This window comes from Aythya fuligula, chromosome 4 (assembly GCF_009819795.1).
Source record: "Aythya fuligula isolate bAytFul2 chromosome 4, bAytFul2.pri, whole genome shotgun sequence".
Lineage (NCBI taxonomy): Eukaryota > Metazoa > Chordata > Aves > Anseriformes > Anatidae > Aythya > Aythya fuligula.
Genome location: NC_045562.1, coordinates 36464945 through 36490256, shown reverse-complemented (window position 1 = coordinate 36490256; position 25312 = coordinate 36464945). Strand labels below are relative to the sequence as shown.

Sequence of the window (25312 nt, the reverse complement as noted above, 5' to 3'; positions counted from 1 at the left end):
TGAATGCTGTTTCCAGAAGTGACTGAAAACCCAGAAAAGAAAATGTTGAATTTTCACCCAGTCCTATGGGTAATTGAATCCCCTGCATCCTGTATGTAGGGGAGTCCACTGCTTGTCTCATCTCATTCCTCACCTGGCCTCCCTGAGAGCTGCTGCCATGGCGAGAAGCCCCCCACACTTTGTTCAGCAGGGTCCAAGAATAGAGGAGCTATTGGGTGTGGGGAGAGGGAAAGCAGGTGCTGGAGAAGGCTGTCTTGTGAACTGGCTTGTTCTCATGCACAGCTTTGGTATGCATCACTTCAGAAAGGGCTGATTGGGATGCCCTTAGCAGATAGGTTTTGTGCAGGTTTACATCACTGTGCACTCTCCAGGACCTGCCTGTTGGAGCAGCACACAGCTGGAGTAGAAGCAGTTCCTTTGCATGGGGTTTCCTCTCCAGAAAAAAATGATCAGTACCTGAGCCTCCATCAATCAACTTTAATGAGCTGAAAGTAGTTAAAAACTTCCCAAGAATCCAGTCCCTGCCTCCTGAAGTTCCTGGGTTTTATTTTTAGTTATTTCCCTTTCTGATAGCAGATAGGAGAAGTACATTTGGTCTGAAGTGCAATGGAAACTCTGGCTTTGTACTGGGAAGAAGTCATCTGAGCAGTCACCCATTGCTTGGCACAAATGCCCCAAGCATGTGTCTGTCACCTTCCCATCTCTCATTCCCCAACTCTCATTCTTGCTCGGCCTGCTAATCTCTCATCTGGGTTTTGCTGGGCTGGGTATTACACATCAATGTATTAACTGGGGTTTGAAATTAAGAAAAATGCTTTTAACTACAGCTCTGTAGCAGATAATAATCAAAATTAGTCATTTACTTAGTGCCATGGTGCCACCAGCTGCCCTGACTGCCTGCAAATTGGTGACACCTGCACCAAGCAGAGGCAGCTCTAAGCCCTCACAGCCAACCTGCCTGCTAGGAGTGGAGGCACCAACAGGAGGAGGGCTGCTAAAAACCCCATCCCTCTTGCTGCCCTGCCAGAGCCCTTCCAGCCTGCCCTGACATTTTATGGGAGTTGAGGCTTCAGGGCCAACTCCCCTATTGCTCAGATTCCCATCTGGTTTATCCTCCCTAGAAGCCATTTTCCTCCATTTATTACCTTGTTTCTTAGATGTCTTTTAATCTTACTGCCTGAACAAGATCCCTGCCAGTGCTCCTGCCCCAAACATGAGTCTGAGAACATGGGTGGGAGCTGGCTGAGCCCGCAGCAGAGGCAGCCCACCTCTGAAGTCAGTCGTACTACATCGATTTACATCAGAGTGAGACATAAAACATTCATAACGCATGTAACTGGGCACCACAGCAAAGTGCATGAATCACAGCAAGCATTTCTTCAGGACCCCACCAGCCAAGAAACAAGCAGTAGAAAGACTTAAGTGTAAGGAGCTTGTGTTTTGGTTTGGTTTCGTCTTATGAAGATTTAAGTTCTAATTAGTAAAGCTACAATGTTATTTGTGGGCCAGTCATCCTAAGCAGCAGTGAAATCCACAGATCGATAGGGCACTGCATTATAGTATTGCCTTTCATTGCTCTTAGGTTTCATCTCTTTCATGCCCTCATTTCAGACAGGAGTGAATAACTACATGATTGCTTTCTACAACAGGATTTTACGCATCTCCTGTACAAGCTTCCTCTACAAACCATACAACAAGTTTTCATATCCACCCTTAATGGCAGTGGTAGGGTGGGGGAAGTGCTTTGTGGCCTACAAAGCTTGCAGCTCTCAGGGTGCTTTTCACAGAAAGCTTCGGGTTTTCTGAGTTCTGACAAGAGGTGCCCAGAGCACTGCAGACACAAGACTTCACACTAGCTAATGTGAATCCTGGTGCTATTTCCAGCACCAGGGGCTCCTAAAAACAGGCCACAGGAGGCACAGCCCTGAAAGTACAGTGATCACCTTCCCTAATATTCATTGCCAGCATGCCTGTTGTATTATGCTTATTGTACAGAACAAACTTCCCCTGCCATCACATTGCCCAGTAACCTTGGTTTCCAGTACTCTGAGCAAGCACACAAGCAGATGATAAATGGAGCTGGGTGACACCCATTAGTGCAGGAGACAGGTGGCTACCAGGTCTGAACTTCTGTAGACATGAACTGAAAAGAGATTGCAGACTTGCCACAGCAAAAAAAAAAAAAAAAAAAAAAAAAAAAAGCTTTCCTGTCAAAGAAAGCCATAAACCAAGAAAAACAACCCATGCACAGGATATGCCTGATACCCTTCAAGCTCATTCATATATGAGCTCCAAATACAGCATAATCATCTCTTCTGCTTCCCTTTTTTTTTTTGTGATGAACAAAAACCAGGATAGGGTTGTGAGCATAACCAACAGAGAAAGGTATTGCTATGGAAAATAACCTCATTTATGACCAGAAAGAGAACATCTGAAAGCTTACACTAAAAGGAGAGACAAAAGCAACAGCAAAATGCACCAAAGTAACCGTGCTGCCCTGTGCCAGTGACCTGCTGCAAGCTCTCTGATAGGAGACCTCAGAGGGACAGGCAGAGAGGGCTCCTGCCCTCAGGTTTGATGTACTACCTAAAGTGCTTTCAGATGGCTGCTCCCAGCAGACTAAAAGGGACTGGGAAAGGCTTTGGGAGGCCCACACAGTGCCTGACAAGCCCTGTCGGACAGGTTTGAATGAGGCTTGTGGCAGAGGAGACAAGCAGAAAGTTCCTTCACCAACCCCATCCCAGCTCACACAAATGGCCCCAGGTCATTAATTCCCAGATTCCCAGCTCCACTGGTTTCCATAAAAAAAAATCAGATAAGCCCCCAAAGCCACATACAGTATGCACAGCACTGCATCCTCCTCCAGAAAGCTCAGTACCAAAGATCTTTATAAAAAAAAAAAATAAGTGTTTTTACATTTGGCCTTGCAAAGGGAGCTTTTTTTCTATTAAAAAAATAAAAAGAAAAGGAAGGTCAATGTCACCTTCCTGAAAAGGGTTAAACGGAAGCAGGAATGCTGTTTGAGCTTGAACAACCTTCATACAAGCTCTGAACTACAGTTTGTGCATGTCCTATTTGGCAGCAGAGGACCATGAACCTTACAAAGGATGCAACAAAGTGAGGGAGAAAGGAGAAACCAGAATGACCATATTTACTGCAAAGTATTTTAAGACAAAAGAAAAGCATTCAAGTCCCTGGCTACCAGCAAGCTTTACAAAATCTGAAGAGAAAGACTAATCTCTAATTCCATCCAAAGAAGAGAATGGACAGAAAAGATAATATAACCTAATAACAGCAAGAATAATGGTACTTAGGAAGGTTTCTGGCATTACGATCAAGGGCTGACAAGAGCAAGCTGACACTGTATTTCTAGAAAGAAAAAAAATCATATTTACACACCGCACGGTTTACATTTAATGTGCCTTTTGTGCAAAGTCAGACTTCACATCCTGGAGACGGCCAAGTGCAGTTCTGAATTGCTCTGCTTAACCTCTCAGACACATGAGGAGCGAGATGCAGTAGCATGGATTTGCTCCTTTGCTGGCCAGACCTACTCTCCAGGGAGATGATCTCACAGCTGCATAAAATTATCTCCAGCACAAAAGAGAGAATCTCTCACGGTCAGATGGAGCTGCTTCACCACTTATGAAGCCTGACAAAACAGGCGTGCAAAGCTCAAGCAATAGCTATCAAAACACCAGGCAATTTACTGCTTACGTGCCCCTCATCTGAGGATGCTCTCAGTCAGTGACAGCTTCTCTTGAGTGAACACACAGCAATAATATGTTTGCCTGAGGTTCTATGGACCACAAATTGAGGTGGATTTGACATCCTCAGGGCCTTATAATGCTGCTATGCCCATGACAAGCAGTGTCCTGGCTCTCACACCTGCGCCCCAGGACCCTTCCTCTGCAGGGGCTCCCAGGGACAAGGCAGCCAGCAGGGAGTTCCCACCCACAGGTATTTGGGGAAAAAAGTCACGTTTTAGTAAGTAGCATGCCCTGAGCCCAGGTGAGACCAAGGGCACTAGGTAGCAGCACACCAGAAGTGCACAAAGAGCAACTTGGGCTGGTTGCTCCAACAGGTGACAACCTACCAAGAAAAAAAAGCATGGCTTCCTACCAGCCAAAGCACAAGCGAGTCCTTCATTGTCATCCCGGAGAACCTCTCCCTGGTGCTGCGCTCAGCCCTTTTCTTCCCCCAGAACAGAGGCAAAAGGAGCCCCTACAACAAGCAAATTCCTTCTGCAGTGTCACTGGGGCTGCTTTATACCTTCAGCCCACAGGTCCTGCAGACGCCTTCCCCCTCCGCACAGCCCGGCAGCACAGCTGACCCGTGCTGGCCATTGCTAACGATGCCTCGCATGCACCTGCATCGGGGAGCCCTGCCAGCTGCTTCTGTTTAGGACCCCACTGAGTGTAGGCAAGGAGAAAAGTTTTTTTTCCCAGTGCTGATGAGCTGTTTCAGAGCACTTTTCTAGCTGAAAGGCTGTGAAATTCAGTGTCTGTCCTCCATAATAAATCCCCCTTCTCTATGCCTTTGGGGCGATTATTACACACAAATAAACAGAAAATCCCAAACCACCACTCTCATCAAAATAACACATTCTCGTGTGATTTTTCTCATTCTTTTCTGGGGTATTTTTCTGGCTCTGAGACCCAAGCCACACTGAGAACAGGACACCAGAGGTACAATGAAGTACTCCACGTGCTGAGGCTGTGCTGACAGCTTGTGTTTTACCTCGTGGGCTTGAAACTTGGCCTGAGCATGGGGCAGATGCTGGGTGAAGGTGGCACTGACGTGCGCCTGAATTTTGGCTGGGTTGTGCCGAGGTGAAGGTGTCTGCGATGGCTGCGGCTCGGCACACGGTGCGCGGGGCTGGGAGATGCATTTGCAGGGCGAGGGAGCCTCCTGTTGGGGAAGAGCACTCCTGTTTCGCAGGGACGGGGACGTGCCTGTGTGAGGAGCTCCTCGCAGGGAGAACGGGGCTGAGCGAGGCCTGATGTATTTGGGGCTTTTACCGCCCAATTTTTTCAGCACTTCTCTGTCTCTAAGGCTGCAGCCCCACACGGCGCTGCCTCCCCTCTGCCTCCAGAAGCTGAGGGCTTGCAGGAAACATCAAATACCACAGGCCTTGCCCCCAGCCTGCGTACACTGCAGCCCTGGGCACTGCCGTGCCTGCACGCCGAGCCTTCCTCTTTCTGGCCACGCCACGAAATTCCAGAGGGGCCCACGGGGCTTGGAGAAAGGCGGCGAGGATGTGCCGGTGTCCTGTCCACACAAAACATGACCGAGCGAGCCTGGCCCCTGCAGCCGGGACGTGCAGGATATCTGGAAAGCCAGGAGCAACTCAGAGGGGGCGACTGCTTTGGTGCTGTGCCTTCATGGGCATCTGCTCAGAGTCAGATGCAGGCCAGGGCTGTGGGCCAGCGCCAGCACGGCTGCCCCAAGCAGGGCAGGGGAACAACCTCGCCTGAGCTCCGGGCTCTGACAGATGAGCTCTGGGGCTCGGCCAACACGTCTGAGGCGTTACCACTCCCAGCTGTCTGCTCTGTCTCTCTGCCAGGAGCTACCATGCTCCTAGCTAGAGCAGGAGGACAGCTGCCTGGGCTTCAGCTGCCGCTGCCGGCCTCCCTGCACAAGCCTCTCCTTGCGACCTGTCGGGGCAGGCCGGACTGTGAAGGCAGGGTGCTGAGGGGCAGATGTCCATCCAGCAGCATGGCCAGAGGAGCGTGGCGGTGGCCTGCAGCACAGGGTGGCCCAGGCACGTGAGGGTGGTGATGTGTCCCCTGCTTCAGCTGTGGCCAGGGCTTGCTCATTTTGCATGGGGCGCAGAGGCTGAGGAACGAGTGTGCTGCAAAATTGCACCCTCCCTGACTGAGCACTGGCTTCTTGTGGCTGATCTATGGTAGGTATGAATGCACCAACCCATCTGATTTCTTTTGGACCGTAAATCCTCTTATTCCCTATGGGCCTCCCCCAGACGTGCTCACCCCGTGTGGCATTGCTGCTTTCTCGGAGCTGTTTTCCTGGGAATCCCCAAGACTCGGTGCAGGAAATGCAGCGCCCCTTAGGGCACCCTCAGATGTGCAGCACAAAGCGTGCTTGCTTTCCTAGCACATTTTGGGTATCATGGGACAGGAGGGACCCTGGGTTGGCTGGCACAGTACAAATCTGGATAATTTCTTTTGAGTCCTGAGTCCTCTCAACTGGCTGTGACAGGTCTGAAGGTCACCTCCTGCAATCACAGGAGCGAGAACAATTTGACTTTGGAGGAAAAAAAAAAAAAAGCACAGAGCAGCATAGCTTTATTGCTGCACTTTGACTAGAGACGGAGCCCATACGCAGTGGCGAAGAGTGATGTCACCCCAGCCGTAAGTATGTGCCTGCATCCTGGAATTAATTGCCGCACGCCCCTCGTTATTTATAGCCCTGCTGCCATTCCCAGCAGCCGCTCACTGGCTTACTTCTGCTGCGATACCCGAGCACGCTGTGCCCACACGATCTGCAGCACTGGCAGCAGCTGCGTTGTGTGTGCAGATCCTACAGCAACTCGCTCTGCTGCCTGCCGAGGGAACCGGGCCTGCTCCCTCCTGTGGCCGCCCGGCAAGTACGTGTTCATAGGGAGAAAAGCACAGACCGGGATCCTGGGCTGGTGATACCTCAAATTGCCCTCCGCTCCCAGCCCAGGGGCACCTTTGGGGACGAGTGGGACAGGGAAGAGCAGCCGGACAACTCCTTGCTCGGGCGGTTCAATGCTTTCTGTGGCACGGCAGAGCCGTCGCACCTTAAAGCTATTTTAGCACATGCTGCCCAGGGCCAAGGGTGACCCCAGCTCTTCCTCCAGGATGCGGAGGTGCTCACCTCCCGCACAGCCACCGCTTTCTGACCAAAAGCAGCTGAAGGACGGGGAGAGCAAGGGCAGCAGCTGTGGCTGGAGGCCAGGCTGCAGCTCGGGTCCCTCCTGGCCGGAGCTTCTGCTTTGCATCGGTGCCAAAGGCAGCAGCAGCCATGTTCAGTGAGAAACAATCAGCGACTTTGACGCATCAGGAAATGCCAGCTTTACTGTCTGTTAGAAAATACGTATGACACAGTAATCAGATTCGTTTTATTAAAAAACTTGCAATAAAATTCCTCAGAATTCACAATCTTAACTTTGATAGTTGCAATATTTTACTAGTACATAATAACACAGTCTCACATATTTACATTATAATCTTCTATATAACAAAAATAGCCGTGTTGTACTACTGAATAACGCTTCAAATATTAGCCTTAACATTTTGGTACTTCCCCCAGCTGAGTCACTGTCCATGCTCTTTAGCATTTACAGTATATAACAAAGCAAGATGAAAAAAAAAGTGTGTGCCCCATGATTTCAGGCAAATCCCTTTAAGGTGGTAGCTCTCTGACTCCCACATTTTTCAAGAGATAAAGTGCATTGAAAGGGAAGATGTACACATTACAAAGTATCAGCAAAGAGTTAAACTATATGTGCAATGCTGTACAGAAAGTAATGCTAGAAAAAAAGGCTTGCTTCACAAACTGCTACTGCTCTGTTTTGGCAGCAAATTCACAGGTAGCAGGGATAAAAAGCTAAGGAAAAGAACTGCCTATGCAAATGCTACAGTATGATTTTGCCCTGGTCTTTCTCTAGGTGTTTCCTACACCAAAGTGTAGCAACCTGAAGAAAGGAACTTTATTTTATTCGTGGAGCTGAAGGGTAGTTCCCACCGTCACAAACAGCACAACACGGTCAGGCTACAGAAAGCGCCGGCAGTACCAGCAAGAGCTTCAGCCAAGAACAGGCCCCGGTCCTGACGGACCTGCAGACAACAGAAGATGCAGCGTGCCAGTGAGTTCACACGTGTGTATGTGTGCATGTATGCAACAACCCTGCCACATCCCCCCAGCTTCATCGGGCTGCCAGCCCCACTGGGCAGGGACAGGGCTGAAGCAGAGCCGCTCCTGGTGTCCACAGCTGGACCAACAGCAGCCTGGGAGAATTTCACTGATACAGAACATTGTTTCCTAACTGGAAATTATTTTGGTAAGCTGTATGCTGATGCATATGGCATTTATTTTGTTCTTTTTTTTTTTTTTTTTCCTTTTTAATATTGGCATTTGCTGGTATGGCTGTGCAGTGTGTGAGAGAAGACATTGTTGGAAAAACTTTGGAGCCATCACTGGAAAACAATATTTCTGCTATGTTCATGAACTGTGTACAAATGGGACATTGTATTTTATTTTATTATTTTTTTGGTTTGCTTATAAACTACTCTAAATAAAAATAATTCTCTTCTGGAAATGGATGGAATGTGTATTTGGACAAGTACAAAACCATTTTAAATGCTCGCTAAATACAAGAAACATCTTGCTATAAAAATAACAGACCCTCCCACCCCCTGTCCCCTCTTTACATTTCTAGTTACAAAATGGTACAGTCATTTCAGGTTCCTAAACATGAAACAAGAAGTGAGGGTGGTATTACGTACATACAAAACATTTAGATATTGACATCTATAATAACCGTATACATTCAGAGCAACCAAGCGCCTTGATCTTGTTATTTTTAACACTAAACAGGACTGAAAAATCAGGAAATAAAAAGGGAAAATGCTGTTTCTTCTTTTTGTCTTTTTTTTTTTTTTTTTTTTGGCATTCACTCCAGAAAGAACAAACTTCCACCAATTCACAATTAAAATAGTTGGGAGGGGCAAGATTAATTTCAGATGGAAAACTCATCCGTTGACTTTCCATTCAAACTCCACAACGCCTTTCATTCCTCTCATCTCCTCTGTTTCTCTCTTTGAAATACAGCTTGTGCTCAGAAAGCTTTTATTTATTAATTTTAATTTTTATTTTTTTTTTCTCCACAGAACAGAAGTGCCAGGGAAGATAAAGCGCTGGGAGCTGCTCCTGCCTGGTGGGTGGCAGCTGCGCAGCAGAGGGCACCCTTGGCCCTCGCTCGGCGCCCCCAGCTGCTGCACCCGCAGTCAAAAGCCCACCTGGCTCCTCTGCCAGCTGCGGAGCTATCAATTAGTTCAGGTAAGGGCTTATCTGAAGGAAAGGACTGCTTGTCTTCGATCAATTGTCCCTATTCAAAAAGTCTGCTAAAACACCTCCACCTTCATTTTCCCTTTCCCCTAAAATATTTCCTTATGTTGGTGTTTGCTGCTGCTTGAACTGAATTGATTTCTATCTGTCAGACCGGTTGCCCCATATATGCTCAAACGCTGCATCTGTAAACCAAACGAGCCTGTTTGCACTCAGTGCTCCTCAGTGAAGCAGCAGCCCTGCTTATGAAGTGTTTGGGTTCCCCTGAATCTGCCTGAAGCCCAGGGCCTGCCTCTTCCTCAGCCCCCATGCTGAGCCGTACTGCAGGACATTTATCCGTGAGCCCTTCTACGCTACCAGGGTGATGCACGGGGTGCACCCGAAGGCGCTGATCCTCTGCACTGCGGCTGCCTCCCTCCGGCTGGGCGCTACATGAGGTCAGTGTGAAGTTACCAGAGAGGTGCGAGGGTAGGATCTGCACAGCCTTAGTTTGATCCCACTGTTTCCCTTCCCTGCAGCCAAGGCTCACGTTAGCGCAATCCTTCGTGCCTGGGGCTGGCAAGGAACAGGCTGGTTTTCTCTGCCGCTTCAGTCCTGCAAAACGGATGCATCACAAGAACAAACCAAGTCCTCCTGCTTCTGTTTGGACTCGTCCTGGCCCACAGCTTTAGCAGACCAGTAACTTTCAACCTACAACTGGGCTCTACAAGAACAATGGGTTAAAAAAAAAAAAAATCTCCATTATTGCTAGTGAATTAGAAGGCCATAAATGACTATCAGTTTTCTTGGTTTGCACAGACTGTAAACTCGCACTCCTGGCTTATTTCACACTCTATGCTCATCAGCTTTCTATGGACAATGACCAGGAAGGAACAAGCCTCTTACAAACACAACCTGGGAGCTGCCCGCTGCCCAGGCTGAAAGGCATCTCCTGCTGCTGAACATAACCTGTGTCGTTGTTTCAGTACAGACCAATCATCAGAACAAGGGCTTGCAGCCTAGAGATTATCCATGAAGGCTCGTGCCCTCATCTTTGCCCATTAAGCACTGAATCCTCTCAAGGGGCTGCAGCATACATTCAAAGGAAAAAGTTTGTAAGGCAAAAAAATGGAAAATTCATATGATGACTGCACTCCAGGTTTAACCAGAATGGGAAATGTAACATGTTTTACAGAAAATCTGTCACTGTGTACTGATGACTAAAAGCACGTAGAGGTGTTAAGTGATCTGCAGATACCTGCCATGGCAATTCTTCTGTATGCAAACATCTTCTGAGCTCAACATCTTTCAAGTTGGACAAGTGTTTCTTTTTATTTAGCAAAGGGGAAAAGAGGGTGGATTAACAGGTGCAACAACAAAGACTTCGGATCACAAAATGCATATTCCTTGTGAAACATTGAATTCTGAGCTAGATCTGTCTCCAGTGCTTGGGTTCATTTTGTTAACAAAGTAAGGAGGTATCACAAACTGGGCGTTCAACAAGAGACAAAGTATGGACTTTCTTGCAACAGCATTCTCTGGATCTGACCCAGACAATTAAAGCAGTGAGATCCTAGGGACCTCTCATAGTATACGATCTCAGTATTTTTTTTCAAGTTACTTCTATAAAGCCTTTTTCTTTATTGCCTGCTTCTCTCACATATGGAAACACTCTAAAAATGGCAGCAGCTTCTGTTTTCACTACAATGCAGTTTCCATAGCTGTATCAATGTACTTGTATATGTGTATGTAGAATCTTAATTCTATAGACTGCTTAAAGAACAAACTGCACGCTACCATTGTCCCTGTCCTGTTTTTGAGGCTTTGATGCAGTTGGGAAAAAAACAAACCTCAAACTCTCAGCAAGTGCCAGACCTGTGCCTGCAGCAGAATGGGTGAGCTGAGGAAGGGAAGCAGCAGAGCTGGTGCCTTGCACATCCACACGCACACATGAGGTTGGTTTTGAGCACAAAACTCTGCCCATGCAACTTTTTACATCTTCTACCTATTGAACGGGCCTTTGGGAAAGCAGTTCAATGAAACCCATGAAAACCAAAGGGAACTCAGGCTCTGCCTGTCCAGCTTTCCTCCTGCAACCCAGCCAGAGTGAAGACAAGCTGGTGCTTTTTCCGCACTGTGCTCACCAACGGGAAATAAGAGAAAAGAGCCTCAGGTGACAGGAACAGGAAGAGTTTACAGAGACACACAATGAGCCTAGTGACAAGAACATTTCTCAGAGCTGTGCTTCCTTCTGGCCACCAGCCCCATGCAGGAGGCGTCCCCCATCCCAGCTGTGCTGTCCGGGCAGCGGCTGCTGCAGCAAAGCCATCCACATCACAGCACGAGTGTGCAGAATTACGCACCTGAACATTTTTTTTTTTTTTTCCCCTCCTGGCTGCATGCTAAAGGCTGCTCTCTGTTCTGAGCAGGCAGGGCTGTGCCCACAGCATCTGAATCCCACCTATTTAATGCCAGAGCCCTGGTGTGGCGGGCAGCAGTACAGAGGAATCACAAAACGTTCAGGAAGGGACCAATCGTGCCCAAACCTGCTGATGAGGAGATTTAGTTTTACCCTAAGAGGAATCACAGGGGAAGGATTCACATAGGCAAAACTGCATGGGCATGAGGGTCTGCAGAGTTAAGGCTTTCGCATGTGTTACAAACATACCTCTGGGGTCTTAATATTCATGAAGCACCTCAAATTGCCAAGGCATTTCACAGGTTATGTATACAAAGGACATTTGAGCCAGGACCTGCCTTAGGAAAACATTTCCATTTGACCCAGTCTTAAATATGCTATAGAAGACCTGTTGAAAATAACGTGATTTCAGAGCAAGTCCAACATTAGCCTTAAGTGCTTTTCTGAACAAGGACGGATTAAAACATTTACTTAAGTGCTTTCCTAAGTTCTGCCCTCAGCGCTGTGTAACCTGGCCTTGCACTTGTTATCACATAACAGCACTCACAGCTACACAACACCTGAGGAGAGAGACAGAAACATCTTTCCTGAGCAAAACTGCAGAATTTGGAAAACAAAAGCTGAAAGTCTCCTGACCCAGATTTGCTAGGATGACTCTTCTGAAAGACCATAATATGGTGGTGCACAAAATCATCTCACCCAGCCTAGCACTCCGTCCCTGGCCAGCCTTGGCCCCTTAAGGACCAGGTCTAGGATGGGATACTTACAGCAACAGCATGCAGAGTGTGATCCCTCCCCAAAACCCCTTCCCAGCTTCTAGAGATATGGGGAGGGTCGTAGTTACAGTCTGTGTGCTGTCCTGTTGCGCACAGCTCCCTTTAAGGATTTTGCCTGCAAACGACCCACTTCAGCATCACCTCCTGCCTTGCTTTTTTTTCTTTTTTTTTTTTTTTTTTTTTTTTCCCTCCAGCCTCTTGTGCAAACTCAGACCTCGCTTGCTCTGCTGTGCTGTGGGGGACTCCGTCAGTTTGTCCATTAAGTTAATTCAGCTTGTAAAACAAAATGAAGACTTTGTGACAGGTCCTCTGCAACCCAAATGATTCAGCCAGGAGTTCTGTTTGCGTGCTGGGTGCTGCGGGCGGATGTTAGAGGATCACTGACAACTTGGACATCGTGTTCGTGATGTTCCTGTGACATGTAGCACCCAGGCTCCAGCGCTAGGGAAGAAACTGTGCCGGTGTGTGTTCTTTCCGTAGGGAGCCCTGACTGGGTATATAACCAGCTTCTCTTTCCCCTGAAGTCACTCACAATGAATTTCCCTCCTATGTGGAGGGCCAGTATGAGGTATAAGCACCACTTAAATCCTACTTCAGCATTACTTCCAGAGCTTAAGTGGAGCTGATGTGATCGGTACCTTGTCTGAACTCTTGTGAAGGGGTAAATTTCAGCATCTGTTCCCCTGACAGTGTGGGCCTTTCCCAGGGTGGCAGGGAACAGAGGAGGTATTAAAGAATAAGGAAAATGTGATAACAGAACCACAACTATTGGCGAGAGTGACTCAGCCGCGCCCTCCGGAACAGTCTCTAACTTCCTTTTTACAACAGATTTCCAGCTGCTTGCATCTCTTTAATTAAAAAGAGATGTTCTTTTGAATGGCATATAAAAATGTAACAGCACATGTCTGGATCATGGTTTCGAAGCCTCAAACATACCCCGCAATTTAGGGACTGAGAACATCACAAAAAACAAGCTATAAAATGAACTGAACCAAAAGTATGGAGGATAATCCTTCCTTCTTCCTGTAATAAAAATGCAAGTTGTCCAAAATGTTGGGGATGGTTCTAACTGCATTTGTTCCTGAACAAGCTCTGATAAAATGAATTTTGGGTGGGAGCTGTTTTCCACAGCTAATGAATAAATCCACAAGGAAGATTAAATATAGCAAGAACGCTAACAGTTGCGTTTTGAGATGCTGCTGTGACTCAAGCGAAGATGTTTGACCTCTCCATGAAATTTCGATATAAGACAAATCATTGATTCTGCTGACCTACTCGGGAGCCAGTAATGTGATTCAAATCATCTGACTATCAACAGAAAGCATTTACTCTTGTAAAACAGTTAGCTAAGAGTGCTTTTTCACAGTTGAATATTTTGAAAAATGAAATCATAGGTTGAACAAGTAAAAAAAAGCTTTTTTTCCTGGAAAGCATAATTCAGTATGGACTAATAATAATCACAGATCATTATTATTTAGACATTTTGATTTGCGTTACTTCTCCTTATTTACAAATTCCTTCCTCCCTACCCAAAATGTTTTGGTATACATACTTATATAAATTGCAAGTATTCTGTTATGCTTGCAGCAATGTTAACAGGGACTCTGGACGGCAATGAACCACCTGAACTCTTGTGTTGGGTAACAAGCAGGCAAAAGCTGCAGTTAAAAAAAAAAAAAAAAAAAAAAAAAAAAAAAAAAAAGAGAAACGCAGAAAGAAAAAAACAAAACCAAAAACAAAGCGGTAAGTAAACATTTCATCCAGCTGCCTCCCGCTTCATCAACAACTTCTGACACTGATATCAGCATCTCCAGACCCCTTCTAAGAACATTTTTTTTGTCTGCATAATGCACAGCTGTTAACAAGCACCCTCTGGAAATCCCTCAGACACTCTTCCATCTGATCTACTGGTCAGATCTGGTCTGCAAAATTAAGCAAAGATGCGATGCTACACTAGATCTTTTCCTGCTGTAGCCCTGTAACTTGAAGGAAGGCTGTCAATGTACTGACCGCTACTGGTAGTATACATCTAGCATAGGGTGAAGCTTAATGCTTTTCTTTCCTTCCCTCCACACTGCACCATACTTGTCTCAAATAGAGCTCTATGTAAAAGTCAACATAATGCTGTTTTAAACCAAATCTCTGCAATCTTTGTTATTTCAGAGCTCTCTTACAGATAAAGGCCTTCAGAATACACAGTTTCAAAGGCTCCACTTAATGAAAGCAGGCTTCACATTATTACAGGGTGCTGGTGCACCATCCTTCTGAAGCCCTGTGTACTTCATGAAGAAGCAACAGGCAATGACACGTCCTGGAGTTGGATCACGAAGTGACCAGTGAACAGGAATTCAGGTTTCTGGATTGAACTCTTGAAAAAGCTGGGCGTCAGTCAACAAAAACGGGTGTGTCTATCCATAACAAACTATAAACAAACAAATGTAACAAACGTACGTCTTTTCCCCCCCGAAAAAAAAAGGAAACAAAAACCCGAGCGAACAAGTGTAGAAAACACTCAAGCTGTCATTTCAGTTGCGTATTTATGAGCCATGAAGAGTTACATGACTGCTCTCAAGCACGTGGGTAAACTGGAAGTGTTCATCTCCCATGTGAACAAACCAAACGTATGTAAGATGACGGAACTGCATCCAGGCAGACACAACTGTTGCTATTGCTTTTCGTGACCATCTCAGAATGGAGTGTGCAGGAGTGACAGTGCTCTGGAGGCATGTGCATGACTGGTCCAAATCCTAGGAAGCTGACTCGGTCCCTCCCTGTGACCCTCCCCTGTAGTTTAGTGTCGGAGCTCTGTTTGTTTTTCAAGACTTCACCTCTTCGCAGTCTTGATCAGTAGAAAGCTCCACATCGGAGAGTCCAACCTCCATTGCCATAATCAGTGAAATATCTGAATCACTGCTGACTGCTGGCTCCTGTTCATCTGTGAGGGTAGAAAAGACAGGAAAAAGGCATTATGTTCGCATCTTGCTTACATGTCAAAGGATTACCATTTTTCAGGTTTGCAGATAGGACTCAAAGGCAGATCCAGGTTTCTCCACAGCTGAGGTTGTGCTCAGTTTCCAAACTTTGCTCTTACTCAATATCTAAAACATTTCAAAAACATCACAAATTTGACCCCATCTTTAGAGAGAAACATGATGACAAGGAGCCTGGATGAGTAGTACTTTCTGCCCTTCCTCATCCTCCCAGGGCTCTCCGTTCAGGCCTTTCATCCCCATGACCTTCCTCTCACACACCTGCACACTTCCCTCACCTTCTTCCCCCTCCCCGACCTGCCATCATCCTACTCTCTCCCCCAGAGGCAACAAGGTAAGGACAAAGTCATGGGCACAGTGGAATGGGTTGGTCATCAGGAAAATTTCTAATCAGAAAAAATCTGCCCAGACCCTCACTAGGTGATAAATTATGTTCTCAGAGGCTTTCACAAGGTTGCTAGGCAAATTGCTGGAAGGACCAACATGGGGATCATTAGTTCTGTCCCAGCACATGAGACCAGGCCACCTCTGATGCCTTCTCTCTCATTTTCAGGCCCCTTTTCTGCCCACCCTCTGCTTTGATTTCCAGGCACCTTGCAGGTTCCTGATCCAGTCCAAACGGACCTACCTTAATCCGCCACGATCCCAAATACAGAAAGAATCAGATTATTGACTTTTGTGAAACTGAAAATCCCATCAAAACTACAAGTGTGGGAGGAATAACTTATTTTTGTTTTGATCCTGCAGCGCTTACTCTGTATGTATTTAGTAGCAGATAAAAGCAACAGATTTTAAAGGACTAAAAGCTAATTTTATTTCAAGAACACTCAAGAGAAGCAGAGTGCATTGGATCTCTGGGGAGATTTTCAAAGGCACAAAAATCACCTGGGTGGCTGAGTCCCTGAGAGAAGAAGTTGATGGTTTCTGTGTTCAAGCGGTTTAATTACAACGATGGTACTTACACCGTAACAATACAAGGTATTAAAATCTGTGGCAGTTTTTCCTTTGCATATTTATTTTTCAGACAATAGAAGCAGAGCTTGACTGATGCTAAAAAGTCTAGAAGTTGAATATCTAAAAAATAACAAATATGAAAGATTACAGGGAAGCCAGGAAAACAATAACTCCTCACAGTTTATGTATTTACTTGAAGTTAAGTGAGCACAATTAGTCTTCTCTCAAGAGCTACATGATTTTTAAGTCAGTTCCAGAGAAAAAGCATTTATTTATTTGTGCTGTGATTAGACCTCATGTTCTGGAGAGAAAGCTTCAGTGAGGTCTGCATTATTTAAACTGAAAGAACCAGCGTGTTCCTTTAGAACCCTCCCCATTTTTCACCCTGGATTATTTTTATACTTTCTTGATTGCAAGATAAATAATTAATACACACAGCCTCTCTATAACTGTGCATTTTTTCCCCCATCAATATGGCAGTAGCAAAACGCTTCAAGGCATTGCTTCAGACTATAAATATTTCTCCTGGGGGTGGAGTAGGTCCTTACAAACAATGGTACGTCACGCAGACCTCAGTGGGCTCCAATGACATGGAACCGTTGGGTGAACTGCTAGACCCAAGAGTGTAGAAGTGCAACACCACAGCCTAGAGCACCGAGTGCAGTGGTCACAGCTCCCTGAGCCAGAACCATCTGGTTCCAGACCACTGGAACCAGCGGTGATGAACTAGAATTTGTCAGTATAACTAATACAATTCTTAAAAAACAATGACAATAGTGGTTTAAATATTGACCCAAGAGAAAGTTGACATTCTCCTGACAGCGTCCCCAAGGCATGGCAATGTTAAATAGCTGCTCAGAGTGTTTAGAGAGAAAGGTGATTCTCATCTGAATGAGAGCTGTGCAGGAAAGAATGGGCTGAATGGTGGGAGCGAGCCACGTGCATGCTGAATGGGCAGTCCGAGTGGCCAACACCAAGTGTCAGAGAGCCAAGGGAGAAGTGTTTGTGGTGCTGAAATGTTATTACAAGATCTGCCATTCCTTCCAGGGCTGCACAGCAGAAAAAGATCTCAACTGCCTTCAAAATGGACAGAACAAAGCAGATCTACAGCTTGCCTACCAACTTTCTAACCCACCTACGTACAGAAGCACAAGCTTTTCAAAATAGCAAACTTGAATTTTACATTAAAAACTTTATATAATTACAGCAATTCTTCCTTCTTAGTCCTACAGGCTCTGCAGTTTATTTTCTTTGCGACTGAAGTGCAGGTCAGTAAGAAAAACGAACAAAGGATCCTAAACATGTCCATGTGCTGGCATTGCTTCTCCAGTTCTGCAGAAGCGCCCAGAAATGTGGACGCTCCATCTCCCTCGCTTGCTAACAGTACAGTTGTTCAACATCCTAAAGCTGCAGCCCGCTGCTTCAGCAGAGCGAGGAGAAAAACTTGGACATCACCACTCCTCACTCCTTTCCCTTCTGCAGAATCAACGCTGACATTTCTTTGGCAGATGCAGGCAAGACAAGGAAATTAATGCATCCCTCAGCATTACGTGCTCGGTCCTGTAAATAGAGTCCTACTACCGACCGCAACACACACATGATGGATCTCAGGGAGGCTGCTGAGGTTACACCATCTGCTGGGATCTTTGGGTGCAGATCTGGCTGCAAGTCTTCAAACTGCTCTGCTCTGCCTCCCCCACACAGCACAGGCTTTCTAGACCGGTGAGAGGGTTTTTGTTGGCCAGCTGCTCAGTAACGTGAGCCAGCACAGTTAGGGACCTTTGTTAAAGGTAAGCAAACTGCAAGTGCCAGGAGCTTGGCCTGCATTTTGCATCCCTGGCTTTTAGCTCCCATTTACATTGACAAAGCTTACACAGTCGCACGGCTTCTCCAGAGCATGCCTGCCTCACTGCTGAGAACTTTTATCACATTTTTACTAGTTTTGTAAAATTTATTGTCTGTCTTAGAGCTCTGAAGTAAGGTGAGGATCTCAACTTTTTCAGTGAAGGTCTCAGCTTTCGCTTAAAAATAAATAAATCTTGAGAAGCAAAAAGGAATTTATTTATTTATTTTTTAATTCCAAATATTTACACATTTTTATTTTGTATCACTTGTAATTTTGGATGTTTAATATTGACAGCCCTGCCTAATAACAAATACTATATAATACTTCCACCGTGTTTTATAGCATTTCATGCCACAGGCATAAAGCCTTTTGCTTAATGAAGCAAAAGGCACATCCCAATCTGCTTCTCAGCCTGAGTGCTAGCGCCTACAGCCAGCAACTGTAGACCTCCCTGCCACATTCCTCTCGTGTCAGCGAAACGCAATACACCACAGCATGCTGCCTACTTCCAGACAGACTTTTTCCACTTACTTACATTCCTTGACACACATTCATTTGAGAGAGGCACAATAAAGCAAACTCTTTCTCTAGCCAGTGTTACTTCAAACTTATTTTTGCTAACATGGGAAGAATGTTACCCCATGGATGTGGAACTGCCCTATGCAACAGTAGTAAAGCCTCACTTGCTGCAAAGTTCATTAAGGAATGTTTATATTGGAGTATAACTGCAATCGAACAAGGATGAAAATAGCTAATTACCCGGGTGCTTTAAAACAGTAAGACTTCACACTAGTGATGGTTATCTACTGCTGCTGCTACTCCTAACGCTGAGTAAGTGTGTAGCTGTCACAGACTAATGAATATGCCAAAAGAAAAAAGTTAGGCTGTAGTTTCTAAGAATTTGACACTGTTTGCAAGAGTCTTGGGAAGGACTTAAGCATTCAGCACTGAGTGAAAAGTGCATTTACAAAAATGCCACATGCTGCACGTAAACATACAGGCATTAGCACAAACCGAGATGTAATTGTAATGACCTAAGCAAGGATGAGGAGTAAAACTGTGGTGGGTTTTGCACTCACTGAGGCCTCACTCCTGTTCCCCACTGTGCTCCTTCCAAGGAGGCTGCATCTGACTGCACTCTGACATCCCTAGGACATGGGCTGTGCAGTGGGGCTCTCCTAAAATTGCTCTTCCTTGCCGCAGATGCTGAGATTCCCTACATGCTCACAGGGCTGGTAAAGCTGCAGAACCCGCTGGCTGGGCTGAGAGGTCTGCAATCAATCTGCATCCAGGAAATCGACAGAAAAAAAAATACAATAAAATGTTATTCAGCTAAAGCTGCTCAGCATTGAATGCTTGTAAGGTTTGCCTAAGATGACAGACTTCTTTCCTCCTCTAGACCTCCAGGTAGCTCTCTGCTATTACATCCTTTGGGGAGTAAGGGAAGTATTGATTATTACATGTCAAATGAGAGCTGTCACCAAATGTGTAATTCATCTACTGAAAGTGTAACTAAAGGCAGCAATCTCCTATTCTTGTGGATTAAAAACATGGGCCACAGCAATGAACTATTCAGCTGGGAGTCAGCCTCCCTTCCCTCATCTATTATCAGCGCTCCGTGAACTAATTCAGCATACTAAGAGCTCAGTCTTGCGCTGCATGCAATTAAACCACTGCACAGAGCGGTGCAGCTGCTAATGATTTTCTTCATCTTATGTCAGGAACCAGAGAGCACGAAAAACCTGCTATCGTGCTACTGACTGAGGTGTAACCTATTTGCCTATCTTTAAAGCTCAGCATTTAGCTCAGTCTTATTTCTCCCCAGACCTTCCATTCCTGACAGTAGATGCCCAGCTTTGAGGAGAAATGAACAATTATTGATTTCTTCATCTAATTAAATACTTTGAAAAAAATATATTATTAGTTATTACCTCATCTCTAGGTGGCTGAAATTGCAGAACAGACAATGGGACTCCAAAACCTGGTTCTGACAATAAATATACGGCAAAAAATTGGCTTTATTTCATTACTCATTTCACACTTTCACTACTGTGAAATATATCCAATTTCATACCACTTCATCTTCTGAAGGTAGAACCAAGCCAATTCACACAATCTTGGGTGACAGGTATGCCCTCAGGTATAGAAAAATATCTAAAATTTACGTGGTGGCATAAACCTTATCCTAGTCCGGTGCTCGCTTCTATTAAAAAAACATTGTCCCCAGTCAGATGTGTCTCGAAGCATTTTGCTCCAGAAGAAAACAGGAATGTGACCATCAGCTGGAGCTCTGAGGACACGAGAAGAAAATACATCCAGGGTCAGTAGAGGCATCGATAAGGGACCTTTACAAAAACAGATTCTGGTCAGGACAACGCCACAGTGACCTGCCAAGGCAAGCAGTGTTTTTCAGACTTTGCTTCCAGTGTAACAACCCGAACACGCTATCCATCACATTTGAGTTATGACAGGAGAGAGGAGACATTTCTAGAGCCCTCATTTTTCTTTGCCCAAGCACGCACTTCACTATTACAGAGCTTATTGCTCCCCCTCAGCGCGACCTTGCCACAGCATCGCTTTGCTGCTTATGATCCACAAGAAAAAGAGCACGGTCCTATTAAGTTAGCACCTCAAATGGCAACTAGTTCCACAACAGTACCAATCATACTTCTTTTATTGCTACAACCGTCTTCTGTAAAAACACTATTGATTCTTAAAATTATTCTCGAATTAATCATCCAACACTTTTTATTGGATCATTTTATAAAATAAGTGCCAAATTCCTTCCATATCATCCTGATAATCATAACACTTTAGATCAGGCCATAACAGCACCAACAAAACAACTGAAATAAAAGGCACTAAAAATGCCTATAAAATCTCTAATGCAAAAGAAGCAGTGGGAATATGTTTGAGTGGAGAGGGTTATAAAAAACCTGTTACTAACACGGTTCTTTTGTACACAGAGGCTAATAAAATGGATGAAGAAGTCTGGCTGGCTGCAGCTGAGAACATAGTCCTGGGGAAGTGTTTTATTGGTATTCCCTAGCACTGCAGACAAACTTGTCTGCACAGCAAGGGGAAAAGTACTTGAGCATAGTAAGTCTTTTTGGAAGAAAAGGTTAGAGTCTGTTCCACAGACAACAAGCCAGAGCTCTGTGACTGTACTAATGGCAACATTGCTTCATCCTGAGGATAATGCAGACAGCATCTGAAGAACATTGCGAAGACTATCCAAATATCAGCACACCAGAAAGAACCAAACGCTGTGACCTGGCAAGATTCAGTAAGAAATCGTTTCAAGAATGTGTTTAACTGGATCTAAGCAGCTGAGGGCCTTCATAGGTGGGCCTGGACATGACATAAAACACAAATATCATTTGCAAAGCCAATTTGTGTTGTGTTAATGAGTGAAAGGGTAACAAGCTTTCTTTAATCTTTCCATAGGAGATACATCTTTGGAGAAAATACAGCATCTTTTCATGGAAAACAGCCAAAGATGCAGTTCCTCATCTTCAAACACCCTGTGGTATGAAGGGGTAGCATCGCCATCATTCTAGAAATGAGCTACTGAGAGGGAGAAGCGTCACTGTTCAAAGTATTCACCAACTCTGGGTGCCCAAACGAAACATGCTACAACTGATTTTCAGCTACAGCATTAACCTGCACATTGTATGCCCCAGGCATATCTTCTGCGACCTTCAGGTACAGCTGTAAGTACTCAGCACTTCTGGAAATCATATCCAGGTATCTCAAGTCAAGCATCAAAACAAACAAAAAAAGGTGGGCGGCACGTTATTAGTAATGTAACCAATTTTCTGAAGCCTAAATTTGGAACATGTTATACTTTGGCAATAAACTTTAATACCAGTTACCTGAGGAGACATCTTGTGCGTTGGCAAGACCAGGAAACTCACTTTAATAAACAGCATGGAAAGTGTCACCACCCAAATGTTCTATCCAAAAAGGGTAAATAAATAAATAAATAAATACAGATGATATAAAACACATGGAACAGATAGCAAACACATTTGCTTCCTAGCTCAGCAAACAGGGCAGAACATATACCAGATGTTATTGCATGGTGACACTTGGACCTGATAGGCTGGAAGATATATATTCTTTTCATTTTATTAATGTATATATATTTTAATGAGCACATACTACCTCTCTGGAATTTTGTCTGTGAATCAATATACAAGTCTTTGAAATTCACAGCACATAGTAAAATCATTTTAGGAGTCAACACTTTGATTTGTCTTCTGCCTATAAGAAACTGGCTGACATTTTGGGAACTCTTGATCAGCTGTCTCAGGGGGGAGCTGCCAGCCCTCTTTGTGGTACAATGAACATGCCTTTTCCAAGTATGGCATGAGAAAACCTAGAATTTTTGCTTCTGGTATGCTTTCCTCTTTCTCCTTACTCTTATGGGTCATGCTCATTATGTTCCTGCCCTTGGACCAGCAGGGAAACTCCTTCTGTGGTCTAGTTACCGCAATATCATTTTCTCTCTCCCCATGCCTTGGGTCTTTCCTCTTGTCGCTTGGAAACTCAGTCAAAATATAATAAGAGAAATTATCTGAATAGTTGATGCAGTCATCACACTAAGGTCCCTTGCACTGCCCTCTATTCTCTCATACCAGCTAATCCCCATGTTTGATTGCCAGACAAGACCCATGCTGCTTCCTTTGCAGCAGGGTGTCCAGCCTCTTAAACCTTTTTCAAAGCTGCTTTTCCCTTCCTCCTTGAACCTTCCTGCTGTCTGGAAGGTGAGAGCAGCAGTGGGATGCTGCTGCACGCCCTTCTTACCATTTACCACCAGACACTGTCAGTGCCAACATGCCACACCAGCTGTAACTCTGGTCAGGAGAGCATGTTCATCTGATGACCACGGTAAATTTTAGAAATAAATGTTAAAAATAATTATTATTTAGAACACATGAAATTATTCAGGCATTGATTCAAAATCAGAAAATAAGATCTCTCATAAAAAAGATTCAGAAATACCAAAGAACTGTGCTGCAACCACATGGCAGTTTTGATCTTAAAGACCTTAGTGATTTAAAGGTTTTCAATCGTGAAAGATTTTAGCTGCTTTTGGTAACATCCTGACATCTCCTACACTTCTCTAAGAATCTTAAGAAACATTAAATTAAATTTTCCATTTCACGTTAAACAAAAAGCCTAATTCAACTCTTGACCAAATTACAATAAGTCTCTTAGGCCCAGACTGAACTATACTCCCTATTATCACACACTCCCAAGCACTGCTATGAATACATCATGTGCAGGCATTATTCTTTGATCATTTCTGTTACTCTTCTGTTTCATTTCTCTGCATGCAGACCTAGTTTCTGAGGTAGCTGAACTATAGCTTTGTGTACCGGCAGCATGGCAGATCCGAGCAGCGAGGCCCAGCTCCCCTGCCTTAGTTTGCCCTCCTGACATCTACCCTGAAGTCAGCCCTGCCATTCCTTTGGTTGGCCAGGAAGTTAATTTACAAAAAATGGCTGAAAAATAACTTAAAGAAAGGTTTTCTAGGTTAGCAGCTGAAGAGGCTGGCTCAGTCACAGGGCAAGTATTGCAGCCAACTTCAGGAGAGAAGCATCCTGAGGTAGAGACAGGAAGGGGCGCTCCCTGCCTTTCAACATCTGCAGGCTGTCCCTGCTGCACCACGATGCTGAACCTATAAACTGCCAGGTGAGCCCTGGAGACCACTTTTTTACTTCGTTTCTTGGCAGCTGCTGAATGACCAGGGCTCCTCGGTGATGCAAAACAAACAGCATTAAGTGATGAAGTTAAAAATGATCATGCTTGTTCATGTCAATAGGACGTAAGAAATATTGCAAGGACTTTTTCAGTAGCTGAGGTGAGAAGTGTGTAACACCAGCACGTGTTACATGCTCTACGGCCTATTGGCAGGCTGGCATAATAAAGGGACTTTACATACAAGAAGCATAATCACACAATCTAACTGTATATCACAGTTTCCATGGGCTATATACTGGTGACTGCTGCTGTCACTGAACTTTTCTGTTTATATTTTAAGAGCACATGTCAGCAGTGCACTCTGCTTCCTGCAAGCCTGAAAGCAGAAGGAAATTACAGTCTGACTCAGACGCATAATGCACTAGATTCAATGAACAAGCACCTAATGGTAAGAGAAACTTCAGTTCTGTTCTTTTCTTAACGAGCACAAGGAGGAAACATCCTTTCAGAATGATATAGAGACATCCTGGCCAACACCACACAAATCCCACACCACAGAGGTATTGCAGTCCCCCCAAGGCACAATACAACATCAAAGCAGAAGGCTCAATGTGAGCTAGGGGTTTCCAAAACCTTTTTCTTGGTCTGATCGTGACCTCTCCTTGGGGAACTCCTTGGCAGCTGTGGCTGCACAGAGCTGAGGTCGTTCCTTCTCATTGCTGGTCCCTACTGAGCACACCTGCACAGCAGCTCTGCTGTGCTCTGCTGCTCTGTGCCCTGCTCCTGGCTGGAAGGAGTGAGGGAAGGGATGCTCGCCCCACGGGCACCCTCCTCCCTGCTGCAGCAGCTGAAGAGCCTGTCCCAGAGCACCTGTAGAGATGGGTGTTGGCTGGGGCTCCGCAGCATCTGCTGGTCCAGATGGACCTGGGGGAAATTGCAGCCTATTGCTACGAGCTGTGCCCAATGGTTTCAGCACTGCTGGATCCTGCAAAGACAGCCAGAGCCATGGCACGCCTGGGAATGCCACCTCTGGCACTCAGGGGAACACGTGAAGCAGGGTTTAGTGCCTGGAGAAGCAAACCAAAGGCACAAGACTACGGCATCAAAGGGGGCCTGCAGAGCCAGATCTGGTGAGGCTGTTTTAAGCGAGATCAGTTTATTGCAGCTTTTCTTCAAGGACGCCAGAAGCTTCTCACTCTCACTTCAGCTCATGTACAAGGTGGCTACTAGCCAGCAAAAATCTGCATGGGGGCAATTAATTGTGAGAACCTGTTGTCAAACGTAGGCTGCTGTGACAAGCAGAAAAAAAAACCATTTCTGCTTAATCACCATGAACTGCTTCCTCAACAACAAGTATGCACACAGCTGTAAGAGAAAACAACAGCTTGCTTTAAAGTGAACTCCTGTTAATTCTTGAATGAGGGGGTTCAACAAGCTCATGTGAGTCTGGCTGAGCTTGCTCACCATGGCATCACGTGTGCAATTTTCAAATCTGCCTCTTTAAATACCATTTACTGCATAAGCTCTCCAAAACGTGAGGCCACTAGCAAACCATCACACTGATGAATCATAGACTGAACTT

The 25312-nt window shown here is 45.3% G+C and overlaps 1 protein-coding gene across 2 annotated transcripts in view; it reads right to left on the bottom strand.

The window, feature by feature from the left end:
* Positions 1-7086: 7086 nt before the first annotated feature.
* RNF150 (ring finger protein 150) overlaps positions 7087-25312 on the bottom strand; it is a 121966-nt gene continuing 103740 nt past the window's right edge. The window contains exons 7-8 of one of the 2 annotated variants that reach the window (XM_032186254.1): positions 15060-15166; positions 7087-7826 (exon numbers count right to left, since the gene is read on the bottom strand). In XM_032186254.1, the coding sequence (XP_032042145.1) occupies positions 7737-7826; positions 15060-15166 (197 nt within the window). In that variant the 3' untranslated portion in view covers positions 7087-7736. Of the gene's footprint in view, positions 7827-13945; positions 15167-25312 lie in introns of those variants that run through there. The other variant, XM_032186255.1, reaches the window with a different exon arrangement.